General features: G+C 37.6%; 1 protein-coding gene across 2 annotated transcripts in view; it reads right to left on the bottom strand.

Annotated features, from left to right (window-relative positions):
* Positions 1-3,755: 3,755 nt before the first annotated feature.
* agtr2 (angiotensin II receptor, type 2) overlaps positions 3,756-11,888 on the bottom strand; it is a 49,835-nt gene continuing 41,702 nt past the window's right edge. Inside the window, exons 1-2 of one of the 2 annotated variants that reach the window (XM_088344422.1) lie at positions 11,510-11,663; positions 3,756-9,089 (exon numbers count right to left, since the gene is read on the bottom strand). In XM_088344422.1, coding sequence (XP_088200548.1) covers positions 7,842-9,068 — 1,227 coding nt within the window. In that variant the 5' untranslated portion in view covers positions 9,069-9,089; positions 11,510-11,663 and the 3' untranslated portion in view covers positions 3,756-7,841. Of the gene's footprint in view, positions 9,090-11,509; positions 11,664-11,888 lie in introns of those variants that run through there. The other variant, XM_088344424.1, reaches the window with a different exon arrangement.

Genomic DNA, 11,888 nt, shown 5'->3' with positions numbered 1-11,888 from the left:
ATGCTAGTGTCCAGAGGAGAAGGGGGAAGGACAGCTTTAAATAAACATGACTTGACTTGACATTCACATACGTATGCATTTTGTCATTTATTTTGTCCATTTTTTTTGCAATTTATTTTGTTGTGAACTTTGTTTTGTATGATGTCTTGAATTTTGTTATTTATTTTGTCACATATTGTCCATCCAACCATCCATCCATTATCTGCACCGCTTATCATCCGTAGAGTCGCGAGGGTGCTGGAGCCCAGCTCAGCTGTCTCCAGGCAGTGGGCAGGGAACACCCTGAACTGGTTCCCAGCCAATAGCAGGGCGTCATACATTATATCATAACAAAATTGTATTCAAATCATTATACCTGAATACATGACATTATTGCAATTTATTCATATATTTATGCTACTTGTCATTTGTTTTGTTTTGTGGCGGCACAGGGGAGGAGCGCTTAGCGCGTCCACGGCAAAGTTTTGAGGTCATGGGATCAAATCCAGCTATCAGCCTTCCTGTGTGGAGTTTGCATGTTCTCCCCGTGCTTGTGTGGGTTTCCTCCAACATTCCAAAAACATGTCTGCCAGGTTAATTGGCTGGTCCAAATTGTACTTCGGTGCAAATGAGCAAGTTAGTTGTCCGTCTCTGTGTTCCCTGCGACTGTCTGCCAACCAGTTCAGGGTGTCCCCTGCCCACTGCCTGAAGATAGCTGGGATGGGCTCCAGCGCCCACGCGACCATACTGAGGCTAAGCGGTGAAGAAAATGGATGGATGGATGTGTACTTTGTCGCTTTATTTGTCATATATTTTGTCATGTATTTAGTTTTTTATTTGTGTATCAAATAATACCTATTGGTTGATTGACAGCAGTTGATCAACCAATAGGTATGATGCAGACATCAGTGGGCGAATTGTACCTGTAAAATTTTTACTTGTGTTTATTTGCAAGTTTGAAATGGTTCTTGCCAGATCCACCTCAGTTGATCAACCAATTAGTGAAAAGCTCAACCGTATTGACATGCAACCACACAAAACAAATAACAAAACGCGAACTGTCAACTTATACGTCTTCCCAATTTTTAATACTTTTTTGACCATTGCCATAAAACAATTTTTTGTCCGGGGAAAAAAATACATTTTTTAAAAACGTTTTTGTTTTTTTATGAGACCGATATTGTCTTGCCCATTTTGGCTCGAACTTTGATCGTCTCAATAACTGGTAGCGGGCCAAAACGCCATCCTAGATGGCTAATACTGTCACAGTACACTAGCAAATGTTATCCTTAATCGAGCATGTCTTTTTTAAGCGTATCCCTACATATGATAAGAAACACTAAATGTACCACAAGTGGGAAAGAACTAAGAACGAAGCTGAAAGAATAATTTGTGTTGTTCATTTGGTAAAGAAAATAAACCTGTTTACACAAATGATCTTTGATTTTATTCTATGTATTCTGTCTTGCTGTAAGTAAACAAGTCCCACGATGCATTTATTATCAGTTAGTAAGGGGAATTGCAATCATTACGGGAAATGTTGGCCTACGGTTGACAAGTATAAAAATGCGTAAATAAATGAATAAATTGCATTCATGTCATACTGTATATAGTATGTAGTTTGCAATAATCTATGGTCTGTGCAGCCCCTTGAGACTCTTGTGATTAAGAGCCATACAAATAAACATGACCTGACTTGAAGATTCAGGTTTTTTTTTTTTTTTTGTTAATGTGATAATTCATTTAGTGGATATTGTAGATATTAATTTACACATTTTTTTGCAGGATCACTCTTCCATATTGGAAATCGTCAGCATGGATTAGTTGAAAAGTGTGCAGCCCCCGAGTCATCAGTGTGCATCATGACTCTCTTTCCCTGAGCTTGTAAAGATCATGAGCGTGGGGCTTCTGGGCGGACTTTGTGGGGGAACAGCCAGCAAAGGACGAGCCTACCTGCAAATGCTTTTGAAGCATGCTATCGCCACCTGCTGGTTGGTTTAAAATATTTGCTGGAGCAAAGGAGCAATACTCTATGAAGTATTTTTTGATTTTTCAATAGGGAAAAAAGGCTGCCAGCTGCAAATCAGAGGTTGCAAAAATAGCTACACTGTACAAAGCACATTTAACTCAACATTAAAAGTTCAAACACAATAAAGACTATATTTACACATCTGTCATAGTGCCTAAAGTGGAATTTAAAAAAGAGGTAACAAATTCTCAAAAGCATTAGCAGGAATACCTTTCATATTTTTTTTTAATGTACCTGAACAACCACACACAGACAATAAGAATGATATTATAAAATGTCCCTATTATCATGGCACTGTGAGAATTAAATAATAGTTTTTTTTAAATATATACGACAGTTAGCACGCAGCCCCACGATGCGGTGGTCCAGGGTTCAAATTCAGCTACCGCAGCCTCCCCGTGTGGAGTTTTCATATTTTTCCCCTGCGTGAGCTTTGTCCGGGCATGCCGGTTTTCTCTTACATTTAAAAAAAATACATGCATTTCAGGTTAAATGTTTGGTCCAAATTGTCCCTAGGTATGAATGGGCAAGCAAGTTGTCTGTCCCTGTGTGCCCTGCGACTGGCTGGCAACCAGTTCAGGGTGTCCCCTGCCCAATGCCCAAAGATAGCTCGAATAGGCTCTAGCAGTCACAGGCGGCGTTGAGTTAAAAAAATGTGCTCAGGGGGCTCGAGCCAGGAAAAAGATAGTGTTTTTTTTTTTTTGTATCCGCTTTGAAAAACACTGAGAGCAAACACAGAAGGTTTTTTTTTTTTTGCATGAAATTTAATAAATATCTAGATATATAAAATTAATACATTAGTTTTTAAAATGCAATTACAGCGAAAATGTAGCCAGCTATTTGAATAGTGGCCTTGAGTGCAGTACACATTTAATCTTCATGAAATATATATTGTGTTATCTATTATTTCATTGGGGGCGAGGTTTACACAAAGGACCACTGGAGAGAAGATTGGCACCAAAAAACATTTTCTTTGTTAGTACTACTGAGTGGCGGGTTGTGGATTTCAAACCTAGGCTTGTCTGAATAAATGGCCGACTTATCTGGCCAACAAAAAAATGTGCAATAAAACGTTTATAGAAATGAAATAACAACTTTTTAAAAAGGTAAAGTTAATAAAAAACATACTAATACAGTTTAAATTGGATTTCTGTACCGATATTTTTCTCTTTTTACCTTTGGGGTACATGGAGGATCACATACACACACCGGTTTAATACCTGCCCGGCTTGTGATGCAGCGCCTTTAAAAGGGGCAGGGATTGGGCCACACAGCGGGCTTTCATTCAAGGGACATGGAAAAGGACAAAAACAAGGAAAGGAGAAATGCACGTACTTACTTGGAGGGGATTTAAGTTACATAGTAACAGGTTCAATTTAGCCTAATATAGCGGAGTAAAAGTACAGTTTATTATTCACAAATGGTAATAGTAAAAAGCATAGTGATTTGAATATACTCCCAGAAGTTCAAAATGTCCCAGAACTTACACAAGTCAATGTAACAGTGTCCATTTTCGTTTGGCTGGCCCTGCACTACTACAACTACTACTACTAATTTATATTTGTGTCAAATCATCTTCAGAGGTTGAAAAATGGAACCAGCCCAATTTGACAAACTACACATATAGTTCTACAAAGGAAGGGATACAAAAATGTAATCATACATATAAAAACTTACAAGAATAAAATATTCACTTATAAACCATTACGTATCTCCTTTGGCAAAGCACAAATAATGAACAACAACATAAATGGCAGATTTTTTTTTATTTGTCTTCAGCAGTGAAAAAAAATGCGAACACTCCATAAGCCCCCAGCTCACAGAGAGACGAGCCAGGGTCAGTGTGCTCTGTTGAGGATCTATAGACATAAGTCGGCAGACAGAGATAGTTCATTGATTGGCACAACATGAGTGTTTGGACTTGAATGCATCACGGGAGCATTAGTTCGAGACAAGATGTGTGCAATCTATTGCGAGGTCAGTCTGAGGAGGAGGACAAAACAACATATTGCCGCATTCCTTTTAAGCTGTAATAATGTTAGTTTGTTGTTCAACATTATAGTGACATGACTGGTAGTGTAAAAGATGAACTTTAGCAAAGACACACGTTTGAAACCTCTTAACCTATCAATAGATGGTGAAATTTGAGAAGAAGAAAAAAAGAAGCATTGAATTGTACGTCCAAAATCTTCACTTTTGAGAAGACACCAAACACAGCATGCTCAACTATTAGCATTGCTAAGTGAGCTGGCCACTTTCAACATCTTAATTGGTCAGTGATTTGAAAACATGATGTTGCTGTTATTAGGTTAATGAAAGGGACAATGTGTAATGTTTGACCGCTATATGTTGCTGTATGGTGAAGTGCAGGGGTAGCCAACCTTTTTTAAGCTGAGAGCTTCATTGTCATTCCTGATTAGTGTGAAGTGTGAATAAATATCTATTTCTGCAATAACATGTTATTACTATGTTGTTACTATGTTATTACAATGTTGTCATTATTAGTGGTTAAAATAGGCTCAATCAAGCATTTATCATGTTATTTAGAGATCAAATTTACAAGAAAATTACAATGATATATTTTCAGAACCAGTCTGCGGGCTACTCAAGTGGTCTATGGGGCTACCTGGTGCCCCTGACCACCATTTAGAAGACCACTGGTGTAGTTCTAAAGTAAGAATACAAACCACTGTACTGAGATTCAAACCGCACCCTTTTTCTTATGTACTATTTTTTGCTCACCATTTCACATGGTTCTTTGCGTTCGGGGTATCCGTACCAGCAAAACGGCGGACATCATGTCAGCTTCCTCTAGGTGAGCCTCATTATATGTCAAATAGATAGTAACTGATCTACGGGTATCTTAAAAATGCATGTTCATATGCTAGCTCATGTATTTTTGCTCATTATTCAAATTATTTTTGTTTTTAGATAAATAATGCTGCAATTTGCGACTAGGAGGCGCTAAATAATACACAATGTCCCTTTAAAGCAGACGGTACAATATACAGAGTAATCCAACGGTAAAAACAGCATTCATTATGTTGAAGATCATTTCTACAAGCTAATAAAGAAATTGTGCTGTTAAAACGTTAATGAGAAACTGCAAGTAAAACTCAGTATTCATACCTTTGTCCAAGTAGAGTATTTTATGAAGCCGTTTTCATGACACTATTAAATAATAAACAACCTTTTTGCTCTAAGAGATTCACTTACATTTTTATAATGTGTGGTAAAGCAGAATACAGAGTTGAAAAACAAAAATAAGTAGTAAACATTCCATCTGAGGACCCGAGGGTTCTTTATGTAGTACAATACTTGTACAGCTCAATAAAAAAAAAACAATAGATAATTTGAAATTATTGTCTCTTTATCTGTAAGATACAGCAGCTGTTTGGTGGCACAACACTTAAGGAATAGCTGTCAAACTTTGCTTAACTTCACCATGAAAACAACTACGACATTTCCAGAGCTTTACTTTGCCGTCTGGATTCTTTGAGGCTATTCATAGAGGACAATAATAGGCACAGCAACTGAAATATATTTTTTCCTCCTTTGTGATTCTTCGTTCTTTTGATTTTCAAGGATGTCATTGCATGGGAACAGCAACTGCGTTCCCACACATCATCACACTGGACAATGAGTTTCTTGGAAACAAGGAGGATCTCCATCAACATTGATAAACAGTTTTGCGCAGTATCAACTCAGAAATTTTATATTTTGAAGAACAGCAAAAAAGTTTCATCTTTTTTGTCTTTGAAAGAAGTAAATAATGTGTTTTTTTTTATTTAAAGGTGCAGTGTGTAATATTTGACCACTATTTGTGTAAGGTGTTGTGCAACCAAAAAAAAGAGTGCTAAAAAGCACAAGGTAGAATACAAACTACAGAGACTCAAAGTGAGCAAAACAATGTTTTTGTCCCTCACCTTTTGCCTAGGTTTTCACAAAGAAAGAAAAAATATGTATAGAAAGGAAGTAAAGAAAACAAGAGGAAAAAGAAAAAAAGAGAAAAAAATTAAATAAGTAAAACAAAAAGGGAAAGAAAATAAAGAAGAATAAAGGTGGGAAAGGAAAACTACTTAAAAATGAAATGTTACAGAGGAAAACCGGGAAAAAACAAACAGGGAAGCAAAAGAAATAAAAAAGAAATCAAATAAATAACAAAAAGTGAAAATGACAAATATTTAAGAAAGAAGGGAAAATAATACTTGAAATGAGCAAGTCATATATTATAATACAATGGAACATTTTTTCACAATGTTCTGAATGTTTTCAGTGGCTTTTTTGTGAAAGTTGATCATTCAAAATATATGCAAAAGAGAAAAAACACAGGTTTTGAGCGTAGCCTTGGCAGTATGATGAAAGCCCGAAATGTCAACTCTCTCTGGGTGAGGTTCATCTTATGTCAAATAATTCCTTATTTCTTAATCGCCAGGTATTTTTAAAAATTCCTGTTTACATGATAGTTTGTGTATTTTTGCTTCTCATTTAAATAATCAGTCTTTTTGTTTGTTTTACCATCAAGAGGCACTAAAAGTTAAACATTCTCCCTTTAAGTTAAAATGTATACAAAGGGACACTGTGTCTTATTTAGCACCTCTTAATCGTAATAAAAAAACTATTGATTGAAAAACCCAACATTGATTTGAATTATAGTCAAAAATATATAAACTATTATACAAACATAAATATTTTAGGGGAGAGAAATTTGTATTTATGTTACATTACATGAGGCACACCAAAAGGAAGCTGACATGATTGTTTGGTATCTTGCTGCTACGGATCACCCCAAAATCCCGTACAACTAATACAGTGACGTATGGTGTTCAAATATTACACAGTGTCTCTTCAATATATATATATATATATATATATATATATATATATATATATACATTTGTGTGTGTGAGTGTGTGTGTATGTGTGTGTGTGTTTGCATGTGTTATTTTTCTATTATACAAAAATAAGATCATGAAATATAAATAAACACATGTAAAAGAACACTTTTACTTTAACTGCAACTGTGCCCAGCAGCTAGCCTTCAGATTTACATTAAAATCTATTTGAAGTCAGTTATTCTTGTTTTCACAGTTAGCGCATGATTGTGTGTTTTTCTTTTAATCAATCAAGTGTTCTTTAAATATTTGTTTCAATGGTTTGGGGAATAATTTTTATTGGAATAGAATAAAATAATTGACAATAAAGATAACTGAAAAACATTGAGGTTCTTTAGGGGGACATAGTCCAGTCCCTATTTTGGATGATAAACATTTCACAGTTAAATATTAAATATAATCTGAATTAAGGTTAGCTTCTAATGCTAGAGGCTGTACGCTAACTGCAATTTGTAGCCGCCCCTTCTTCAAAGCTAACTGCTAATGAGGTCGGTGGCTATGTCAGAGCAAATGTGCATTGAATTCAAGTCAAACGAGGTGAGAGCAGGGAAACTGATAAGTTTATTCTGTTTTTGAAATTAGACACTCAAACGGGAAATTGCACAGGATGTCAAATTGGTATCCTGTTTCGGTAAAACTAGGAATTTGAGAGAAATGGCTTTGCTTTAAAACAGTTGGAATCTCTTTTCCGAGGTTTGGCTTCTCTCACAGTTTTCTTTAAAAGTTTGAAATCCATCAATGTCTTCTATCCTTATTTTGAGTGTTTACAAAAGGTTAACTTATCAGAAACTTACAATAGAAATGCTACAAAAGACAACAAGTGCAAAATGCACTCACCCACAAATCCAATAATTTGAAATATTGCTCATCTTTGAATGATTACGTGGAATTTATTTCTTTTTTAATATTGTGGTCTTGCACAGAGTGACGTTGCGTTGTCAGTGACTTGAAGGATCCGTGATGGCCAAATCTTTCAAGTCGCTGAGTTTACGCGAGAAGGAGCTCAGCCGAGTGCTGAATGACCCCCTTTTCTGGCTGTTTTCCTCCTCCGGTGCCTTTAAACGCGCACACAAGCCCTTGCTCAAGGCCCCTAGCCGCCCACGAAAATGGTTCCCGATGAAGCAGTACACAACCGGGTTGATAGCGGAATTGGAGAAGCCCAAGCAGAGGGTGAGCGGGGTGAGATTATGAATAACCCATGGCACCCAGCAACCATCCACCCACCCGTCGCTATTCAATATGTCAATAAACGTCACACAATGGAAGGGGAACCAGCAGAGGAAAAAGGCCAGGACGACAGCAGCCACGGTCCATAAGACCCGTTCGAGCCCTCTCCCCTCCTTGGGTCTGCCTCCACCGGAGCTCGGGTTAACGCATGGGGTAGGGGGTCTCTCTGATTTACTGCAGCTGTCCTGCCTCCCCGAAAATTTACGTAATGACTTGCGCTGGTTCGCCAGTCCAGAACCGGCCAAGAGGTGTCTGCCGATCGCACAGTAGCAACAAGAGATGATGATCATGGGTAACAAAAAACCCACCAGAACCTTCATCAAGGCTAGGCTGCGGTACCAAGTGTGATCCGGGTAGAAGATCACGCACGCTTCCACGTCCAGTGTCTCTACGTAGCGTGTGTCCCTCAGTGCCACGCTCGGTGCTGTGCAAGCCGATGCCAGGACCCAGACCAAGACGCATATGATCTTAGCTCGTTTCAGGTCCCGGACGCTCTGAGAGCGAAGTGGGTACACCAGAGCCAGGTAGCGGTCCATGCTCATACAAGTGATGAAGAAGATGGAAGCGTACAGGTTGAGATTGTGAAGACTTCCGGCAATCTTGCATGCTGCTCGTCCGAAGGGCCAGCTGTACCCCCAGGCATAATAGACGGCCCAAAGTGGCAGGGACAGCAGGAATAAAAGGTCAGACACACACAGATTCAGCATAAAGGTATTGGCCACAGTTCTTCGCGAGGCGCTGGTGTGGGCCAGCACAGACACGGCCAGCGTGTTGGCCACAATGCCCAGGACGCAGACCACGCTGTAGATGGAAGGAATGACAGTGGCCACCGGTATCGACGGCCAGTCTGGGCAATCAGATCCGTTCTCGCTGGTTTTGCTCATATAAGGAGCAACGGTGGAGTTTGAGCTGAAACTGTCATTTGGGACTGCCGTCATCTTTTAGTGCACCAAAGTCAACTGAAAGAAATCAAAAGGAAAATTGATATGCCTTTAATACGTAATACATGTTTTTTCCTGAATATAAATACAGTAATCTCTCACTTTTAATGGGGTGGGTTCCAAAAAGAACCCGCAAAAGGCAAAATAGAAAGTAGAATCATTCCTCTATTTTACATTGGAATTGGTTCCAATGAAAACACCCTATTTATAGGCTCATCCATTTGTTTAACAAATAAAAATACTGTACTCTACAAACTGTCAAATTATAATTTAAAAAATAATCTTGCTGCTATATTGCACGATATATTTCAAACAGCGTTTTTTTTTTTCACTTCAGATGATATTTTGTTGCCATAACAGGATGTTATTGGAAAACTGTGATGTAAAAATAATACTCCAAAGAGTATTTTTTTTTTTTACAAATAACTTCTTTACTGTTTCAGATTGCGGAGATTAGCACTGCCCAGGAGTAATAGAATTGAACAAGAGGAAAATAGAAAATGATTTTGAAAATATTTTCAAAGTACAGTCGAACAAATAGTGACTCAGGTGCAGTTGACTGCTTGACTGTATTGAATGAGTCGCAGCATCCTGACTGCGCCCTGCAGCGTTTCTGCAGTACAGTTGTGTTTTTTTCAAAAGAAGAAGATGGTGATAAGGAGGTGTTGGCGCTGTTTGGAGTTGGAATCAGTGGGGACAAAGCGCATAGGTTTGGTCTTCGTGGGGAATAGTTTTTTTTCTTTTTTACATGATATTGGTAGGGACAAAACAATGATGTCTCTATATTGGCAGGGACTCATCCCCTCTTTCCATGCCTAAACAACGCCCTTGTTGAAAACCAAATCGTAACCAAACTTAAGTCTCAGGTGACATAAAACAAAGGCACAGCCAATATGGTCTTTTGGAACAGCACTTCAGTAGAGGATATGACTTAACCCGTTCTGTGCTGCAAAGTGACGAGACATTGATTGACCGATCATTTAAGTATAAGTAAATTTAAGTATTAATCACAATGGTAGTGCCGCAATGGTAGAGGCTGTTTAGCCAATCAGAATGCAGAACACAATGCATGATGCAAATCCGTGATGTAGGAAAATCTTGAAAAGTAAACTGCATTATTGCCATATCCTGGTTTACTTTTAAGTACTCTACTGCAGAGATTTTTAACCACTGTGCTGCGACACAATATTGACTCGTGTGTCGTGAGAGATCGTGAGAAATTATGATGTCACTTTTTACAATTTAAAATTTTATAAAACATTTATGAACCATTTTCTGCAAATATCATGTCATTGTCAAGTGCCTGCGCTGTAAAAACTGAGGGTATTATACATTATATTGTAATTAAACACACTGTTCAGGGTCATTGTATAACATTTTTGGTAAGTGGTGTGCTGCAAAGTTTTTCCAATGTAAAAAACATGCACCGGGCATGGTTCAAAAAAGGTTGAAAAACACTGCTCTACTGTATACCTGGCAGTGTATATTGTATGAACAAGAATACAAAGTGGAGTCTGAAAAATAGGGTTGGTCCTGAGGGTTTTGCCAACATAATGGGTTCTCGAAAAATTCTAAATTGCAATATAATTTGCTTGTAGCGAATGTAAATTTGGCAAGCTGTACTTTGTGTACATATTAAACTATGATGTTCTTGACAAACAGGTAGAAAGAGGGGATGTGACTGTTTAGCCAACCAGAGTGCAGAACACAATGAACAGTGAAAATCTGCCAAGTAGCGAAACCGGTAATTTTCATTTTCTCCGGTTTAATCCAATCACTCAGGTCGCAATGGAAGGTGCTAACCCCCACAGCAATTTGAAGCTTTGAGTTTACATTGATGATTAAATATATTTAAAAAAAAAACATTTATAGTACTTTTATTTGTAAAACAAATGGTTGGGCCTGTAAAATAGTTTTTTTCTTTCGTTTGAATATGAAATACAGTATTTAACTGTAAAATAATTGTAAAAAAAAAAAACTTAGTTATTTCTGGCAAAACTTCACAAATTTGGCCTAATACCGTTTTTCTATTAAATGTAAGCCCCGCGAAAAATAAATACCCTATATATGTATATATATATATATATATATATATATATATATATATATATATATATATATATATATAGCTATATATTTAAGTAGTAGCTTATTGAAGATGTTGAATATGTCACAAATGCTTGTTGGGTTTTACATCAACATGCGTTGAATACTTAAAGCAAGTTCTGAAAAATTCATAGGATGTATGAGCAAACTGTCCAATTTAATTCAATGTCTTGAAATAGAAAGCATCTGGTTTGACTGGCTTGGAGGAATACATTATTAATCGAGAAATATTCACATTTAAAGAAGGCTGACGCAACCGATTACATCACCAAAGTTTTTCAACTTCATGAAATAAGAATGTTTTGACTTAATAAAATAAGAATAAGATTTACCTTAGTCGGTGGATGGATCTGTTTTAATTCCTCATTTAACTAAAGTCCAGGTCTTGGCACGGGCCTCTGTGAAGTATCCTGAAGCTCGTCATGCCTCGAAGTGCTTGAGCACCGGACACAGTCTGGAGCTTTTCTGAAAACCAGATGAAGTTGTGGGGGGGTATTGTAGCCCCCTCATGATTGCTCAACAGGGGAAGGTGCATACACGTCATGTTGTCCTCATCAGAGGGGCCGGCCTATACCTGGACAAATGCCAGTATGCGAAAATGTATTTTCATTCTTCTAGGAAAAGGAAAATTACATAATATAGTCAAGATCCGTTCTATTATTCCAATCAGTAACTTTAGCCCTGCAGCCATGTTCAGATTTTTCGTTCAAA

This window comes from Urocampus carinirostris, chromosome 9 (assembly GCF_059441175.1).
Source record: "Urocampus carinirostris isolate Australia breed hairy pipefish chromosome 9, RoL_Ucar_1.0, whole genome shotgun sequence".
NCBI classification, from domain to species: domain Eukaryota; kingdom Metazoa; phylum Chordata; class Actinopteri; order Syngnathiformes; family Syngnathidae; genus Urocampus; species Urocampus carinirostris.
The sequence above is the reverse complement of the archived record's forward strand: the minus strand, read 5'-3'. Positions and strand labels throughout refer to the sequence as shown.